The sequence below is a fragment of the Pseudophryne corroboree genome, chromosome 3 (assembly GCF_028390025.1).
Source record: "Pseudophryne corroboree isolate aPseCor3 chromosome 3, aPseCor3.hap2, whole genome shotgun sequence".
Lineage (NCBI taxonomy): Eukaryota > Metazoa > Chordata > Amphibia > Anura > Myobatrachidae > Pseudophryne > Pseudophryne corroboree.
The window spans coordinates 205209392-205230144 of NC_086446.1; the positions used below are offsets into that span (position 1 = coordinate 205209392).

At 43.9% G+C, this 20753-nt stretch overlaps 1 protein-coding gene across 5 annotated transcripts in view; it reads right to left on the reverse strand.

Annotated features, from left to right (window-relative positions):
* CDH23 (cadherin related 23) overlaps nt 1-20753 on the reverse strand; it is a 1868204-nt gene that overhangs the window by 282711 nt on the left and 1564740 nt on the right. For all 5 annotated transcript variants that reach the window (XM_063958779.1, XM_063958778.1, XM_063958781.1 and 2 more), the window contains 4 exons: nt 19501-19649; nt 16180-16315; nt 15130-15518; nt 3905-4006 (listed from right to left, as the gene is read on the reverse strand). In XM_063958779.1, coding sequence (XP_063814849.1) covers nt 3905-4006; nt 15130-15518; nt 16180-16315; nt 19501-19649 — 776 coding nt within the window. The remainder of the gene's footprint in view (nt 1-3904; nt 4007-15129; nt 15519-16179; nt 16316-19500; nt 19650-20753) is intronic.

Sequence of the window (20753 nt, forward strand, 5' to 3'; positions counted from 1 at the left end):
TGCTACCTCTGCAAAGACTTCTGGGTGGAGGCCCCATTCTCCTGGATGGAGATCGTGTCTGCTGAGGAAGTCTGCTTCCTAGTTGTCCACTCCTGGAATGAAAATTGCCCACAGAGCTTTTGCATGTCTTTCTGCCCAGAGGAGAATTTTTGTCACCTCTGCCATTGCCGCTCTGCTTTTTGTTCCGCCCTGACGGTTTATGTAAGCTACTGCCATTACATTGTCTGACTGGATCTGTATGGGACGACCTTGAAGAAGGTGTGCCGCTTGATGAAGGCTGTTGTACACAGCTCTCAATTCCAGAATGTTTATGTGAAGGAGTACTTCTTGACTTGACCATCGTCCTTGGAAGCTTTCCCTTTGCGTGACTGCCTCCCAACCTCAGAGACTTGCATCTGTGGTTCCCAGGATCCAAGTCTGAATCCCGAACCTGCGTCCCTCCAGGATGTAAGAACTTTGAAACCACCACAAGAGTGAAATTATGGATTTTGTTGACAGGATTATCTTCCGGTGCATGTGTAGGAGCGATCCTGACCACTTGTCCAGTAGGTCCCATTGGAACACCCTGGCGTGGAATCGGCCAAATTGTAGAGCCTCGTAGGCCACTACCATCTTCCCCAGCAGGCGGATGCACTGATGAATAGATACGCGTGCTGGTTTCAAAACTTGTTTGGCCATCTTCTGGATCTCCAGAGCCTTTTCCACCGGTAGGAATACTTTCTGTGCTTCCGTCTCCAATATCATTCCCAGAAATGATAACTTCATTGTGGGTTCCAATTGTGATTTTGGAAGGTTTATAATCCAACCGTGCTATTGAAGCACCGCCAGGGAAAGCGCAATGTTCTGCACTAGTTTCTCCCTGGATCTCGCTTTTATGAGGAGATCGTCCAAGTATGGGATTACGTTGACTCCTTTCTTGCGAAGAAGCGCCATCATCTCCGCCATCACCTTGGCGAATCCTCTCGGAGCCGTGGAGAGCCCGAAAGGCAATGTTTGGAACTGGTAGTGGCAGTCCTGCACCGCAAACCTCAGGTATGCCTGATGCGGAGGGTAGATGGGAACATGTAAATAAGCATCTTTGATGTCCATTGACACCAGAAATTCCTTTTCCTCCAAGCTGGAGATCACCGCTCTCAGGGATTCCATCTTGAATTTGAACCTTTTCAAATAGAGGTTTAGAGTCTTTAGGTTTAAAATCGGTCTGACCGAGCCATCCGGTTTCGGCACTACAAACAGGCTTGAATAAAACCCTTTTTCCTGTTGTGACACAGAAACTAAGGAAATTACGTTGTCTTGACATAATTTCTGTATTGCGTTCAGCACCTTTGTTCTGTCCTGAATAGAAGCTGGTAAGGCTAATTTGAAAAATCGGCATGGGGAAGGTCTTGAAATTCCAATTTGTACCTTTGGGATACTATCTGTAATACCCAAGGATCCAGATTGAGTGAATCCAGACCTGGCTGAAAACCAGTAGACGTACCCCCACCCGATCGTACTCCCGCATGGGAGCCCCCGCGTCATGCTGAGGTTTTAGCAGAAGTAGCTGTTGACTTCTGCTCCTGCGAGCCTGATAGTGTTGTAGATTTTTTACCTCTTCCTCGCCCTCTTCCTGTGAAGAAGGGGGTACCCTTTGCCTTTTTGGACTTGTTGGGCTGAAAGGACTGCATCGTATGAGAATGCTATCTTTTCCTAGGTGGAGCAGCTGCGGAAGGCAGAAAATGCTGACTTGCCTGATGTAGTTGTTGAAATCATGGCATCCAGCTTGTCTCCAAAGAGGGCTTCTCCATTGTAAGGAAGCGCCTCAATATTCTTTTTTGATTCAGCATCAGCATTCCAATGGCGGATCCACAGCACCCTGCAGCTGAAATTGCCATAGCGGAGGATCTTGAACTCAGCAACCCAATATCCTTCATAGCTTCAACTACGTAACCTGCAGCATCTTTGATATGGCCGACACTTAGGACTATTTCACCCCTGTCAACTGTGTCTATGTTAACAAGCAAGTTGAAAGACCATTTTTCCACAGCGTTACCCACCCATGCACAAGCAATGGTGGGCCTGAGCACCGTTCCGTTAGTCGTATATATGGATTTCAGGGTTGTTTCTAATTTACGGTCAGCTGGATCTTTTTAAAGAGGCTGAACCAGGTGCAAGCTAAACAATTTTCTTAGACAGCCGAGAAACTGAGGTGTCTATCATTGGGGGAGTCTCCCATTTGTGCCTGTCTTCCTCAGGGAAAGGGTACGCTACACGTATCCTTCTGGGAAGGGTAAATTTCTTCTCAGGGTTATCCTGATTCAAGGTCAGGGTTGATTCTTCAAAGAACGCATTCAAATCCTTTGAAGGAGGAAAAGTCACAACCTGCTTTTTATTTAATTTAAAATAATCCTTTTCCTCTGGGACCAGTGTTTCAGGAAACTCCAACACTTCCTTTATAGCAAATATCATACATTGTATGCTTTTGGCTAATTTGGGGTCTACCCCTCTCAAATCCCCAGTGTCGACGTCAGAGTCGGAATCTGTGTCTGTGTCCCCTTGCATTATCTGGGCCAGAGACCTTTTCTGGGAACTGGACGGGACCCGAGTGGATGATATGGAGGGGTCAGTAAACTGTGCATCCTCCACAGACTGCCTCCAATATTTAGTCTGCTGTTCAGACTCAGAGAATTTCTTTGCAAGCATTGACATATTCTTTTGCAACATTCTCACCCACTCCGGCTCCTTCTGAGAGGGAAGGGCCACCACATTACCCTCTTGTGCATCTAAAATGGTTTCTTCCAGGGAAGAACCCTCCCCATTGTCTGACATGTTACACACTTGTACACACACACACACACACACACACACACACACACACACAAACACACACACACACACACACACACACCCTATCACACAGGGGAGCTATTGGGGACAGACCCACACTAAAGTCTGTCAGAGAGACACAGAGGGATTTGCCAGTCTCACACACTGCGTCTTATTGTGAATTGTGGAAATATTACCCCCTTACAGCGCATATACCAATAATAGGCCCACAGACCTAATTATAATGAACACTCTCTGCCCCTTCTATAACACCCTGTACTTGTATCAGCGTTGTCATGAGGAGAAACAGCGTTCAGGAGCTTCACACTGGAGTTTCTGCAGGTGAAAATGACACCCAGTGAGTGTTCAGGCAAGTCTGAGAAGAAGCCCCGCCCTTCAGCATCAGCAATGTAATATTTATACTGGCTGGGGATGGCACATCAGTGGCTGTACATGTATGTACTCTTTTTGCCAGTGAGAGTAAGGTTTTAAAACATGTCCTCAGAGCGCGCCCCCCCCCCCCCCCCCGCGCTCTGCACCCTTGTGCTGAGAGACATGGCGCGCAGCGCGTGTACCTGTATGCCGCCAACGATGACCGGATGATCCCCTCTCTGCAGGACTCCGGTAATATACTCACCAGCATTCTGACTTCTGGCTCTGTTAGGGGGTGGCGGCAGTGCTGTGGGAGTGAATGCTGGCCAGGCTTGGGCTGTGTTCAGTACCCTTCAGGAGCTAATGGTGTCCTGTCAGCGGAAGCAGAACCATTAACTAATTGAGAAGTTGGTTCCTACTTCCCCCCCTAAGTCCCACGAAGCAGGGAAGCTGTTGCCAGCAGCTTCCCTGTAAAATAAAAATCCTAGGAAAGTCTTTTTCCAGCAAAGCTCTGCATCCAGTCTCCTGGGCACATTTTCTAAACTAGGGTCTGGAGGAAAGGCATAGGGGGAGGAGCCAACAGTTCACACTGTTGAAAAGTATACCCCAAGGTACTAAAATGGACCCCAGCATCCTCTAGGACGTAACAGAAATATAACTTACAGAAAGCTCCACTTATTTATGCTAAAATAGTTGTTAGTATGTAGAAATAAAACATTGAACTCACCACAGTAGTCTCAAGCTTGGGCCCCCCATCATCTGCCACCACTGTCAAGGAGTGAAAGTCTCCCTTCTCACGATCCACCAAACCTTTCACTGTTATTGTACCCTGTGTTGAGAAAACAGCAAAAATGATTAAATAAATGTTGTTGTTTTTTTGTTTTTTTTGTCTTAAGAAAGCTCAATTGCAAACATAAAAGGTGTAATACTATAGCTCTTATGTTTCATGACATCACATGTCACTTTTTGCGCAATTGCAATTTGTTGTACAGTAAAAGCACTTGGAGGTTGATGTGTCAGGCAGGGAAAAGAGTGGAGAACTGGACCAGTGCAGAAGTTGCCTATAACAACCAACCAGCTTTGACTTAAGGGCCCTACACATTAATAGATCTGCCTCTGAGCTGCCCGACGGCGGATACGGCCAACGGGCGACCCGGCGGTGGGGGGGCAATAACGGGGGGAGTGAAGTTTCTTCACTTCTCCCGTCACCCGGCTCCATAGAAGTGCAGGCAAATATGGACGAGATCGTCCATATTGGCCTGCATGCACAGCGACGGGGCACCAGCGATGAACGACCGCGGGGCCGCGCATCGTTCATTGCTGGTGCCTCCACACTGAAAGATATGAACATTATCTCGTTCATTAATGAACGAGATCGATCATATCTTACAGTTAAATCGCCCAGTGTGTAGGGCCTATTAGCAAGTACATTGTATAATATGATAGGTAGAAGGTGATTGGTTGCTCTGGCACCTTCTACTTATCAGCTCTGTTCACTGCTTGATACGTTAACCCCTTGGATCTACAAGCCAAGATAGCAGCAAATATGGATTAGATGCACAAATACATTTTTGGGCTCATTTATCAAAGAGTGATAACATTTGTTGCGAATGATATGACTTGCTGCGTGTGATAGATGGTGCTCCAACCAATCAGCTCATTTTTCAAACATAACAATTATGAGCTAAACACATTACAGGAGCCGATTGGCTGGCGCACCATTTATCATACGCAACAAGTTTTATCATTCACAACGAGTTTTATCACTCGTTGATAAATGAGCCCCTTTGCATTTAACTCAGAAATTAGATTTCATTTTGAGGTTTAGTTTTTACAGTCTTTTCCTCCTTACAAAACACCTTGAATCTGCCACCACTCAAATCCCAGAGAATGATTCTCATTACTATACACACAATGAGATGCATTTGAGTCTTCTACATACTCTGCTGTGGGAAAGTGTATTTCAAAAAATGTATTGAAATTTGAAAAGATTCACCACACATAGTAAAGTTTCAATGTCCATTATGCTCAATGATTTAAGCCATAAGCGAAGCAAAACCATGCAGTGTGCCCCATCGAATGTGTATTTCAGGGCCACAGATCTTGTAGTAATGACCCTGATTTATATAATTACCAACTATGCGGGGTATTCATTGCTTGTCGGATTTGGCAGTTCTCGACGGTGTCAATCTGACTTTTTTTAAAGTCTGATTGACATTGTCGGAACCGGGGACAAAACCTGTCGGATTTGGGCATGGAATTCGACAAAATGCGTATATCCGCGGCTAATCCGACGATCCACGTGGTGCCGACTAGTCGGAAAAAACGCAGGGGGATTGAATAGGTCAGAACAGTTTCCGACCTAAATAAGTCAGAAACTAACGTCTTTCCAACAAGACAGAAGTTTCCAACAGCAATTGAATACCTCCCAATTGGTAATCAGTACTAGTAAAACATGTCACTCCTTTATTAGATTCCTTTTGATGTGCACTTTTTGTTAGATCCATACATACAGTACAGGTTGAGTATCCCATATCCAAATATTCCAAAATACGGAACATTCCGAAAAACTTAATTTTTTTGAGTGAGACTGAGATAGTGAAACCTTTGTTTTCTGATGGCTCAACGTATACAAACTTTGTTTTATACACAAAGTTATTAAAAATATTGTATTAAATGACCTTCAGGCTGTGTGTATAACGTGTACATTGAACATAATTGAATTGTGTGTATGTACACAAACTTTGTTTAATGCACAAAGTTATTAAAATATTGGCTAAAATGACCTTCAGGCTGTGTGTATAAGGTGTATACATACCTCCCAACATGACCCTCTCCAGGAGGGACAAAATGCTCTGCTTCTGGACTTTTTTCTTAATGTATGATTGTCTGCACCTGTGTTGAACAGGTTAATGAATAAGAAAGGTGTTTCGGCACAGGTGATAGCAATCATAAATTAACAGGGAAGTCCAGGAGCAGAGCATTCTGTCCCTCCTGGAGAGGGTCATGTTGGGAGGTATGTGTATATGAAACATAAATGTACTCTGTGCTTAGACTTGGGTCCCATCACCATGATAGCTCATTATGGTATGCAATTATTACAAAACACAGAAAAATCCGATATCCAAAATACATCTGGTCCCAGTCATTTTGGATATGGGATACTCAACCTGCATCATTGTGTTTGTAACTTCCTGTTTAATGTCTGTGAATCCAGTAAAGTAGAGAGGTAAAAAAAATCTCTCATGGGGCCCACACACAGTGCTATTTGTGCTAGGTGTGATTTGAGCCTATACAATGTGTGCTATGCGATTTGGACTTAAGTGAGTATGCTATCTGAACTACATGCTATTTGAACTACATCCAATTGTGAATACACTACAACATACCTCCCAACATGACCCTCTCCAGGAGGGACAAAATGCTCTGCTTCTAGACTTTTCTCTTAATTTGTGTTTGCCAGCACCTGTTTTAAACAGGTTAATGGATAAGAAAGGTGTTTCTGCACAGGTGATGGCACTCGTAAATTAAGAAGGAAGTGCAGGAGCAGAGCATTCTTTCCCTTCTGGAGTGGGTCATATTGGGAGGTATGTTGCAATGTATTAAGGGGGTAATTCAGACCTGATCGTACCAGCAAATTTGCTAGTAGTTGGGTAAACCATGTGCACTGCAGGGTGGGCAGATATAATATGTGCAGAGAGAATGTGTGTACACACAGTGAGAACCTTGCGATGCCCGATTTTGACTATGTGATTTCCCTTGAACTCCCCCAGAGCCCAATTTTGACTATCTGTGCTTGAGATTTTGTCTATGTACAATTTTGACTATACTTGGTACTAGATAGTACACTAGAAAGTCTAGATTGACTTGCCGGCACAGTCTATCTAGCCTTACGATACCGACCCCGCGAGAGCGCGCATCGGGATCGAATCAGTATCGCAAGCTGCCTAACAACATGAGATATGCACTAACTTTCCTTAAGATTTTGACTATATAGTCAAAATCTGACAGATTTATCTCACCGTGTGTACACACCTTTATAGGCCCTACACACTGGCTGATATACCTCAAAGATATGAACGATCTCGTTCATTATTGAACAAGATAACGTTCATATCTTTGAGTGTGGAATCACCAGCGATGAACGATGCGCGGCCCCGCGCTCGTTCATCGCTGGTGCCCCGTCGGCTGTGTATGCAGGCCAATATGGACGATCTCGTCCATATTTGCCTGCACTTCAATGGAGCCGGGTGATGGGGGGAGTGAAGAAACTTCACTCCCCCCGTCACTGCCCCTCCGCCGTAGAGCAGCTCGGCGGCGGATCGGTCAATGTGTAGGGCCCTTATGATTTGGGTGGGGGGTGTTCAAACTGAAATCTAAATTGCAGTGTAAAAATAAAGCAGCCAGTATTTACTCTGCACAGAAACAAAATAACCCACCCAAATCTAACTCTCTCTGTAAATCTTATATCTGCCCCCCCCCCCCCCCCCCCCCTGCAGTGCACATGGTTTTGCCCAACTGCTAACAAATTTACTGCTACAATCAGGTCTGAATGACTCCCTATATGCGATGTAGTACAAAAACACCTGCCTGCACATACTATTTTGCCTTGAGATATGAACTAGACGGGAGTGCGCATCGCATTACAAGGGACAGTACACATGGTGCAATTTGAACTAGACACAATGCTATTTGAACTATAAAGATCAAATAGCATGCGAGAATCGCTCCGTGTGTGGGCCATACTTGACTACCTGACCCTCTCCATGAGGGAGAAAATGCTCTGTTCCTGGACTTTACTGGTAATGTATGATTGCCATCACCTGTGGTGAAACACCTTTCTTATCAATTAACTAGCTCACCACAGGTGATGGCAATCACACATTACCATAAAGTCCAGGTACAGAGCATTTTCTCCCTCATGGAGAGGGTCAGGTAGGCAAGTATGGTGTGGGCACCATCAGGGCCGGTTCTGGCGTTCTGTGCGCTCCGGGCGGCAATAGGGGGCGTGGCTTCGTACAGGGGGCGTGGTCATTTAGCCCCCTGTACAGACTGAAATGATGTGCGGTGCGCGATGACGTCATCGCGCACCGCACAGCAAAGGACCTCTCCACGAAGGGAAACTAGACGCGTACGTGTCTAGTTTCCCTTCACAGCGGCAGCGGGGGGGCAGCGGCCAGCGGCAGCAGGGGGGCAGCGGGCAGCGGGGGGCACACAGCAGCAGCGGATCTTGCCCTGCTGCGGCGCCCTCCAGATGGCGCCCTGCGCCCTCCGGAAGGCGGCGCCCCGGGCAAAAGTCCTGCTTGCCCGTGGTAAGATCCGCTACTGGGCACCATAAGTCTTGCTAAGCTCCATGCAGACTTCAGCTTCAATGCTACAGCATGTGCTTGTATTCCAAGCTGCTCACTGATTGTGCACCTGAGGATTCTCTGACTGTGAAGCTTGCAGACTCCTGATCATATCAGAGTTAGTATCCAGCTGGAAGTGCTAGACCTGAACTGCAGAGTTTATGTGGAAGTATTGGGGTCAATTTACTAAGGTGGGAGTTTGTTTTTTTTTTAGAACCGGCGATGTTGCCCATAGCAATCAATCAGATTCTACTTAACATTTTTAACATCTTCTAGAAGATAATAGATAGAATCTGATTGGTTGCTATGGGCAACATCACCAGCTCTAAAAAAAAAACTCCCACCTTAGTAAATTTACCCCATTGTCTCTATTCCCTTTGCAAGTTCTTAGTGGACTCCACGCCAGAATTCTCTCCAGAATTGGAGATGGACACAGCATGACATTTTGGATCAGATGATCAGTCAAACACCAACTGGAAGCCAGTCTGTCATCACATGAAACTCCCAGGCAATCTGCAGTCACCCAAGGGGGAGGGGGGACCTGGGCCCCCACTGGGCCCCTCCATCAGACCTGTGCCCAGGTAATTTGCACCCTCTCCCCCCTTCTCTCGGCACCACTGCATCTGATTAGCCATGTCTCGGCTACCCGCAAACCAGTCATGCTCCAAAATCCAGAGCTCAAGTATTGCAGCCATCTCCCGGCTATCATGCAAACCAGTCCTGCTTCACAGTCCGGTTCTCAAGTATTGCAGCCGTGTCCCAACTATCCTGTAAACCGGTCCTGCTCCACAGTCCAGTTCTCAAGTACTGCAGCCATGTCCCGGCTATCCTGCAAACCAGTCCTGCTCCACAGTCCAGTTCTCAAGTATTGCAGCCGTGCCTCGGCTATCCTGCAAACCGGTCCTGCTCCACAGTCCGGTTCTTAAATACTGCAGTTCTTGTTTCCAAGCCTCAGTATCCAGCCTTCCTGCATTCCGTGTTTTCAAGCCACTGTTAATACAGTTTTCTGCAGTCTGTGTTTTCTAGTCACAGTTATTCAGTTCCTCGTCTTCCGCAGTTCCTGTATTCAAGCCTTTTGCAATCCAGACTTCATTCTTTATCAGCTTATCATTTCAAGCCTTAGCAATCCAGTAGCTACAAACACCACACCTTGTCTAGGCCATCCCCACACTCCTTGGAAAGTCGAGTGCCCAAGAGAATAAACTATATGCGGCCTCCTCGCTTCCTTCCCCCTATGGCCTCTACTTCTCCCGCTCTGATCCGCTTGTCGGATCCCTCTCCTCAGTCTGACCTGACACACACCAAGGACAGGGTTGCTTAGAAGATTTACTCAATACATCTCAGTTCAGCTGCTGGACTGAGTTCAACGGTCAATTGTTGTCACGGCTGTAACTATCACTATCACTATACCTCCTTTGGCCCATACTCCTCCTAGGAGGGGACAACTGGCCTAGTCGAAGCTGCTGTTTGTCCACAAGAATAGCAAGAAAGTTAAGACCTTCTTAAGGCCAGAAGAAAGAAGAAGGTTCGGTCAGGATCAAAAGTCAAATTCAGTTATGGTACACAAGTGTTGATTGTTTTAAGATTTCTATGGTGAATGATTCATGTTAGTGGAGCTCCAATTCACAATTTCTCTGTATTCCAATTGAACACTGAAATGCCTGGTGATAACATTATAAATTATGTATATCCCCAAATCCATAACTGACCGATGCAAAACATTATAATACTATAAGCAAAGCCTGGCACATAAACAGAAATATGTTCCAGGGTTTATCATTGAACGGATAAGAAAATGTGCAGCTCTGCAGCAGTGGTGTGCGGTGGGGTGTGGCAGAGCCTTTTCTGTCATACTAACGTTTGTGTCAAAGTTTTGACGTATAAAGTATATGAAAAATATAAAGAATATGTTTGAAATATTATTCTAATCATTTTTATAGCCAAAACTCTGGAGTAAAAGTCTATGGCAGGTGAAGCAGCCTATATTTTCCACACATCTCTGATTAAAACTCACCAAATTTCCAGGAGTTTATACTGCTGCACCTGTGTATAATGTACACTTTGGCTCATACTGCTTATTGCGTGTAAATCTGGCTCTGGTGCTAGCCATTGCCTTTTGAGCCATTTAGCTCACCCTGCTCTGCAGTGGTTTTGCTATATCTGCTAGTAAACTGGATTTAATAGCTGCACAGCTGTAAATAACAGTTTCATGTTCCTATCTTGCTGTGTATTTCCCTTTGCAGTCATCTGTGACACCAATTTCCTAGGCTCAGAATTATAAATAAAGGCAAAAATAGAGAAGCGGCTGAGTCAACTAAACTAAGTGAAAACGCCCACGTGAAAAACACAGTGTCAGCAAAGTATAATTATCAGCCATTAATCAAAACTATTTTGTTTGCTCACAGACATGAGACAAAAAATGTGTCAGAATTATATATAATTCGGTCAGTCATAACCAATGGGTCCAGCATGGGCAAAAGTACATTATTATTTATGGGTATAAGTGTAATGTCTAGTGGGTTATTAAAACATGTTTTTAGTCTCGTCTGCAGATCCACTCTGTCAGTCCCTCTATTGGTTACCTGTATTCTACCGTATTCAATATAAAACACTTTTACTCACACACAGGGCCATTAACCAAACTACACCAACGTACATCACTTCGCTTATCACAAAATATCTCCCAACCCGACCTCTTCGCTCTTCACAAGATCTGCGTCTCTCATCCACACTCATTACTTGCTCCCACTCACGACTGCAGGACTTTCATCGGGCTGCACCCACTCTGTGGAATGCCCTACCACACAGGTTCTCAAACTCGGTCCTCAGGACCCCACACAGTGCATGTTTTGCAGGTCTCCTCATAGAATCGCAAGTGAAATAATTAGCGCCACCTGTGGACCTTTTAAAATGTGTCCGTGAGTAATTAATACACCTGTGCACCTGCTGGGTTACCTGCAAAATATGCACTGTGTGGGGTCCTGAGGACCGAGTTTGAGAACCTATGCCCTACCACATACAATAAGACTCTCCTCTAGTCTCCAAACCCTCCAAAACTCACCTCTTCAGGCAAGCGTATCAAATTCCAGAACCGCCCACGTAACTTTTATAAACCTTCCTATCAAACTGCATCCACTCTGTACAGTCCACACATATCCTCACATGTCTTCTCATCCTTCCTCTTGACCCCGGTTCATCATTGCTGTAAGACCATATCATACAGCCCACCAAGAACCTTGCAATCTGGTGGACAACTATGCAATAAATAGCATCTATCCTTGTGTATACATGCCTATTTCCCTATAGATTGTAAGCTTGCGAGCAGGGCCTTCCTACCTCTATGACTGTTTATTATTACCCAGTTTTGTTATATCATTGTTATTTCCAATTGTAAAGCGCAATGGAATTTGCTGCGCTATATAAGAAACTGTTAATAAATAAATAATAATAGCTATTATAAGGTTTAATGCATACATTCCAGTAATACTCTGTATATCTACTAATGTACTTGATAAAGTAAAATCAATAGGAGGAAACCTTTTCCCCATAATACACAAGCATGAGACCCTGTAAGCTTGATAAGGTTTACTTGCAAAATTTACTATGATTTACTGGACCCTATGGGTTTCTTTTCACATAATTTGCAGAAAGGGATCCAATCTATGTGGGCTGTAAAAAGAGCAAATTAAGCTCATGTTGTAACTAACTGCATCATCAGATTAAAGTGTCTAAGTGGTGTTACCCATTCATACCCACACATATCACAGGCTGCCTGTTAGTAGGAGGCTGTAACATTGTCCATTTATGTGAGATACTGAATGTCTACACTGACCCACAGTATGAGTGAGGTGTTGTGTGCCTAAGAGTAAATAAGCCCTGCACATGTAATTTCCAAGTGCACAAAGTTGGGATACAGTCAGGAGACCGCTGGTCGCTATACCGACGCCGGAATCCCGAGCGTTGGATAGCCCCTCAGTTGGCATGCCAACTAACAGGGACTATTTCCACTCATGGGTGTCCACGATATCCATAGAGTGGGAATAGAACAAGTGGCGAGTGCTGCGAACCAGCAAGCCCGCAAAGGACTTCAATGCGCTCACCAAACACCCCCCCTCCCACACACACACTCGCCAGCATTCTGGAGACCGGGATCCCCCGGTCGGTATGGTGACCTCCGGGATCCCAAACGCTGGTCTCACAATACCAAACCCACAAAGTGTTATCTGAGAAACATTACAAATTCTTTACAAAAATGAGATATGAGAAAAATATTGTATTGAACAGTTATGAATAGTTCTCTTATCTCCGTTGTGGTCAGGTATGACACCAGTGGGGGGAAGGCAGCTCTAAATAACTCAATGGTTCACAATTTTTTTTTGAATCACGGCGTCCTAGAGCATCAGAATTTTCTTCAATGCACCCCTAGGCCTAAAATGTCTTGTTTAGAGATTCAGAAAAAAATATTAAGTTAATTCTTTAGGTTCAGTTAGGTGGTGAGGGACAGGATTCGCTCGTTTGTTCACATATCTTATGATTGGCAGTCACAAGCACTGGTTTTGCCTATGACACTGAACATAAATGATTTGAATTCATCCTGGACTACCAACCCAGTAAACCCTTGCAAGTGCCCTGAGGCCCCCAAATGTGCCACGGCACACAGTTTGGGAACCATTGGCATAAGTTATAGCTTACCTAAAGGCATAACGTAAAGCTATGTATAGTATATATACACCCCCCGTGCTACGCACAAATGAGCAAAGACAATATTTTAAGTTACTGTCAACTTTAACCATATAAGAACAATCAAGTATTTACAACAGTCAATGCAGTCAGAAGAAAAACAAACTCCATACTTCACTAGTACCATTAAGTTCACTCAGTTTGAAGATAAACTACAACATATTTGTATTTCCCAGACATCCAGCAATTTGGACAACTGATTTATAGCCCAATACTGGCCGCTAGTTTTGCCAGCATAACCCTAAAAATGATTGGGATTGCTCGGATAACTCAGGATTGCCACATGGCCAGATCTGTAAAACACGGCACCACATACCCAATCCATTTTTTGGGGAAGTAGGTTATATCACGTGCATCTGACCGATGACTTTCCCTCTAAAAGTGCCTGCATATGGCCCCTCATTAAACAATCCACCACCAATAGTGAGCCCCCAGTGAATGCAGTGGTTTCCCATTGGAAGCACTATCTGCTAATCACATGCTCGACAGGCAGTCTGGACTGCGATTGGCAGATATGGTTTCCAATGTTAAGCCACTCCTCTGCCTCTCTGCCAGCTGTAATACATCTAGGGGCGGCAGCACGAGCAGTCCCTAGAAGCTGCGAGAGAGATGGAGGGTGGGGGTGCACATGTACAAGTTCTCCTGCCAGTTGTAATATGCATTTAGGGCCAGCCAGGAGCTTGTGTGCATGCATGAGTCTCCATTTAGTGTTTTAGTATTCTTTCATCTACATTTCTCTGACGGTGCTGTGCATAGTACTCATATTTTTTTCTTCCCCTACATCACAATGCGGCTCAGGCGGCCAGCGTAGCAGCAGCAGCCCCCTCAAGACCACAGGTAGGAACTGCCACTGGACTATGGACACCTTTAAATGAGAGTATATAAAACAAATAAAATATATCTAAGTTATAATATATTTTATTACTTTTTTATATTTTCTATGAGCATTTTCTATACAGACATTTTATAGAAGCTGCATGTAAATAAAAAAACATTTGGGGTTAATCTCCCTTTTTTTGGGTGGGATTCTAACGGACAACCTTGTCATGACTGATATGCTGCATTAGCCCACTATACTACTGCAGCTGAACTGTCCTTTAATATACATACAAATGATGTTCATTATCTGAAATTGCAAAAAATATATTAATTACATATAATTGTATACCTTGAGTACTACATCTTTCAAAATACTGTAGAATTAATGAAATGCAAGCTTGCACACAAAACGGACAGGGGCAGGAGCTACAACATTTGTGTTCCATATTTTACCTGTGAGAGAGAATTTGTTATTACCCTTTTTGTATAACTACTGTTACCCAGGGGCTGGCTGACAACTTTCAGCCTGGGGGGTAGACTCAAGCAAATGACCCAGCTTTTCATAGGGAATGCAATGCAAAAATGGCCCTGGAACACTTAAATTGCACTCGCCCGGGGGGGGGGTTGGGCAGATGGCACCCTGCCCAGCCAGCCTCTGCTGTCACCCTTGTAAGTGACTTTTGATAGTCATCTTGTATTATGCTACAGTTTATGACATTACAATGTATTACCTACAGCAGAGGTTCTCAAACGCGGTCCTCAAGGCACCCCAACGGTCCAGGTTTTATGTTTATCCATACTTAGACACAGGTGACTTTATTAGCACCTCAGTCAGTTTGATTTAACCATCTGTGCTGAGCCATGGATATACCTAAAACCTGCACAGTTGGAGTGCCTTGAGGATCGTGTTTGAGAATCTCTGACCCACAGTACTTAATTGTATAAAGAGCTGTAGCTCCATTACAGCATATATGTAAAAGTTTCATGCACTCCTAAATGTAAGCCACTTTAATAGCAAAGATGATGCTATTGTGCATCTACTTACTGTAATTTTATCAATTTTGAAAAGCTCCAAGGCCTGTGCATTTGTGTTCTGGTCAAACCGGTAGGTTAGCTGGTTTAAGTTATCAATAGAACGAGCCTGTACACGAAGAACCTCAGTGCCGGTGGCAATGTTCTCTAGTATCACAGACTCGTATCTGGTGCTGGTAAACTGAACAACTTCATCTGGTTCATTCATTAAAGTGACATAGATGGAGCAGAAACCACGATTGTTCGGCGGAGCTTGGTCTGTGGCTGACACATTTATAGTGTAACTGATTTTAGTCTCATAGTCTAGATAATCTATGGTGGTCAGCAGGCCAGTGCTTCCATCAATTTCAAACTTCCCATCAGAGCCTGAGATCAACTTGTAGATCACTATTCCACCATCGCCTGCAGGAGAATTACATGGAATTTAGTTGTAGGAAAAGAGAAATGAAAAAGCAAAGTTTACTGTCACCACTGGAATGCCAAATGCTATCTTTGCTAGCCTTCATGAGTTTAAATGGAAATTAATATTACAGCAGTGACATAATTTTACAGATGTTCTCAGGAGCATTGTCAAGTAGCGGGATGTAGTCAAAAGGTTGACAATTACACTGTTAACTGTTATGCAGGGTCATCTTAACAGCATTACAAACCCCGGGCAAAGCAATGCACTGGGGCCCTACACACCCATTCATGGGAACTAATTTAAAAAAGATCATAACATGCCCCTCCTGTGGTTCTGCCATCTCTCCACATGCTTCCATACAGTGAATGGCTGTCAGAACTCTGATTTGCAGATAGCTCCAGCCATCTGCCAATCAGCATGCTGACAGCCATTCACTGTATGACTGAAGACTGGGATGCAGGTTGACAATGCTGCCTGACTGCTCTGAGTGTGTGACCACCACCCACCCCTGCTCAAAGGCCCCTAGAACTGTTGGACCCTGAGCAGCAGTCCAGTGTACCTGTAGGCTAAGATGGCCTTGCAGTTACGAACACTCAAGTAACAGTGTCACGAGCAGCAGTACTTGGTCATACTGTATGTGCACAAGTTTCTCTGCAGTACCTGTGTCCCGATCAGTAGCTCTGACAACTGTAACAGATGTTCCAATCCCCACTGTTTCTCGGAGGCCCAAGCGACTGTATTGCTGTTGTGTGAAGACTGGCACCTCATCATTAACATCATCAACGTAAATAATCACCTGAGAAATAAACAGTACCTTTATTTCATTGCAGTCATCAGTATAGAAGATTGCTATAAGTAGCTCATTTGTAATAACTACAAACAAAGGGTCAGATTTATCAAAGCTTGGAGAGAAATAAAGTGCAGAGAGATACATTACCAATCAGCTCCTAAATGCCATGTTACAGGCTGTTAGAAAAATGTCACTTAGGAGCTGATTGGTTGGTACTTTTATGGGGGGTATTCAATTGTTTGAAAAGTAAGTTGGGTGTCTGTTTTTTCCTATCTAATAGACAGGGGAAAAACAGACACCCAGCCGACTTTTCAAACATTTGAATATTTCCCCTATATCTCTCTACTTTATCTCTCTCCAAGCTTTGATAAATCAGGCCCTAATTTACTATATGCATATACATAAACTGTAATCACATAATTCCATTCCATTACAGTATTTATCCTGTATTGCAAAATTGTAATGTCAAATTGTAACTTAGCAATTAAATCCCCCTCTGACTGAACTAAAACTAACAACTGTCTATAATTTGTATTGTCTTGAAAGTCTTTCCTCTTGAAACCTAAAGGCCCATACACACTAAGCGATTTTGAGCTCAAAGTAGCTCACTTTTGGCGTTTTGAGCTACTTTGAAAATCTCCTAGTATGTATGGCCGAGCAATGAGTGCTGATGCGCGCTCCCGCATCATCGCCGCTGTTGTCCTATTTTACCGGCCGAGTGAACCACCTTCCACAGTCTCCTACTGTGGAAAGTGGGTCACCCTCGTGAAAATCGCTCAGTGTGTATGCACCTTAACACTGCACAATACTGACATATTCATTACAAAAATTGCAGTTTACTTTATCTTTTTCCTCTTTCCCAGTTACATTTTGGATAATCACAGAGGGTGTAATGGTTAGCATTACTTCCTTACAGCACTTAGGTCATGGGTTTGATTTGCACCATGGCCCTAACTGTGTAGAGTGTGTATATTCTACCCGTGCTTGCTTGGGTTTCCTCTCACAATCCAAAAACATACTGGTAGGTTAATTGTCTCCTAACAAAAATGAACCTTAGCGTGAATGTGTGTGCATGGAAATGTGGTAGAGAATATAGACTGTAAGCACCACTGGGGCAGGGATTGACGTGAATCATCAGATATTCTCTGTAAAGCGCTGCGGAGTATGTGTGCACTATATAAACATCTACCAATAAATGACAATAATAAATAAGAATTGGTAAAGGGACTGATCATAGCAGTCAGAGCCGGCCATAGGCATAGGCAAACTAGGCAATTGCCTAGGGCATTTGATATGCCTAGGGGCATCAGCAGCTTCTGCTGATTAAAATGATATGCGGCATGCCTATATTCTGTATGTAGCATTTCATATGCAGATACAGCCACAGTCTCACACAGTATATAGGCATGCTGCATATCATTTTACTCAGCAGAAGCTGCTTGTGCATCCTAGCCACATAGCAATGCAAATAAGATGCATTTTCATAAAAAAGGTGTGCCCGACGTTAGCATTGAGGCAATATTTATGAGGACACATCTGTATCCAAGTAGAGGCAGAGGTCACAGTGTTAGCAGCAGTGTGAGTGCTGTGTGCATGTGAGTGGGTTGGTTGTGCAGTAGTGTTCAGAATATGTGTAAGGGGCACTATGTGTGTCATTATGTGTATAAGGGCATTAATAATGTGCGGCATATGTGTAACAGGCTACTACTGTATGTGTGTCATTATGTGTATAGGGGCACTAATAATGTGCAGCAAATGTGTAGGGGGCACTATGTATGTCATTATGTGTATAAGGGCATTAATAATGTGCGGCATATGTGTGAGGAACATTATGTGTAAAAGGGCATTAATAAAGGACGCATTATGTTTATAAGGACATTAATAAGGTGTCTCATATGTGTAAAGGGCATTACTGTGTGGAATTGTGTATAAATGCATTACTAATGTGTGGCATTATGTGTAAAAGGTGCTCTACTATGTGGTGTTGCGTATAGAAAGGGCACTACTGTGTCGTCTAATGTGAATAAAGAGCAATAGGATGTGGTGTAATGTGAATAAGGAGCAATTCAGTGTGATGTAATGTGAATAAGGGGCTCTACTGTGAGGAGTAACGTTTATAAGGTAAAGTGATACTACTGTGAGATGTAATATGAATTATGGACACTATCGCATGATCATATGTGAATAAAATTGCAGTACTGTGTGGCGTATTTGGAATTAGGGTTATTGTGTGGCCATGCCCCTTGTCAGCAAAAACACACCCCTTTTTGGGCTGTGCGCCAAATGTGCGAACTGTTCCTATTTAAAATATAGGGGGTACAAGGTCAGAGGCAGAACCAGCAGGGGCACCAGCCAAAATCTTGCCTAGGGCATCATATTGGTTAGGGCCGGCTCTGATATCAGTGGCGTCACAACACAGGTGCGGGGGATGCACTGGGAAGGGGTGACACCAAAGTGCCTGCTCTTCTGCATTGACAGGAGCCGGGTGCTGCAGAGTGACATTCTCCTGCAGCACTCTGCTCCCGTCACACATGAAGAGCCAGCACATAGATATCCCAGTCTCCGGGAACAGCCAGCATATCCGGGGATGCTGGACATGCCACCGGAGTGATGTCACAGGGATCCATGTGAAGCCACACCCCTTTTATTAGGCAGGCCCCCTTTTGGGGGGGAGTAACACTGAGTGCGCACCAGGTGTCACCACACCCAGTGACGCCTATGGATCATAGTACTGTGAATTGTATTTATTAGAAAAAAATATATAAAACAATGACCATATTTAAAAGTACAAAGCTAAGGCATAATTACCAAAGTGACAGCCATAGGTTACACAGGCACATACTGTTACACCTGTGTGGTGATTGTGCTTCTGGCTTTTGCTTTGGTGTGGAAATAGGAGATTAGTAATCCAGCTCAAGATGTCTAATACTAAGGTCCATTCTTCTGGATCACTACGGAGTAGCTGAGTCTATAGGGAAATATTTAGAAACCTTGCATCACCCCTCAGGCATGGGGTTATTGAGCAAACTGTATCTTATAGGACTTCCTACATTTCCCATTTGTACACTTTTCAAGGACCTGCTGTACATTTCTCCCAAAACATTTTCTGTTAATCATGCCCACACACCATAGTTAATTGTATTCATTCAAAATGTTCCCCAATATATATATATATGCATCTGGTACCTTACCCTTACAGAACTTCTCATGGGTCCTTGGTCACCATTATACGCCTCTACCACCAAGACATGAGATGCATTTGTTTCTCTGTCCAGGGCCTGGGGGCCTCGTCTAAGTAATCCAGTGCTAACATCAATTTGAAAGTTATTTTTATCATTTCCTACCGAAAAAAAAGAAGGAAAAAAAACAAACATGTTTATAAAGGAACTCAAAAGTTTAAGCAGAGATGTTGATACAAAGAAAGAATCATGAATCAAATAAACGGTGGCATTCACGATCAGCATCTCAAATAAATACTAGCAAAAAAGTTACAGATCATATGGGCAGTGGTGGATTTAGGGGTGAGGGCGCCCCTACACACAACAGTAACAGCCGCCCCCGCCTGATAAATGTTATTATTTTTATTGATTGGTTATAAGGTTATAAGCCCTCATTTAATCCAATTGAAGGCATAATAAAAAAAGCAACTAACTATGATATTTTTTATTTTATATATATATATATATATATATATATATACACACACACAGCATACAGTATGCGCATGTCCTACCCGTTTACACTTCATTCAAGATGGCATATGGTACAGTACAGTGAATATATTTTGCAGTTACTGGTACTTTTGGGGCTGACAGTACCAACACAAGCATCCAAGTGCTGCACCCAAACAAGTGCCATCCCTAGGCACGTGCCTCATGTGCCTAGTGGGAAATTCGCCACTGCATATGGGTGACCACTGTTTGGGCCATGAGCACACAGGTGTGTGGGCTCCAGTTCTCCTCCATCTGAGTGAGTGGGGGGATTCTGAGTTGGACCTAGTTGCAGTAGCAGCTGCATGTTTTGGTGCAGCTGTTACGCATCTTTATGCTAATGCCGTGGCTGATGGGTGCCTTATTTAGACACCCAATGGCTGTGGCACAATTGTGCCAATGTGCAAACAAATATGCACCATCAGCAGACCATTGTTCCGGTATTTGGACACTGCAACTGCCTATGGTATGTGCAGAATATCCAACTCACCATGGCTGTCGGTGTCACTGCAATTGCATCTTTAGATGTAGTCGCTAACATTGACATACCAGTGACTTGTAGACACCCCTCCCTGTTACCACCATGCAATTTCAGTCTGTGTCACACAGTGATATCCATTTTTTGCACATACAATAAAATAGTGTGTGCAACTATTCAATAATAAAGTACACATTTGTTATAGTGGACTAGTTGCACAATATAATCCTAACAGTGAATGTAGAGGAGCACGCTA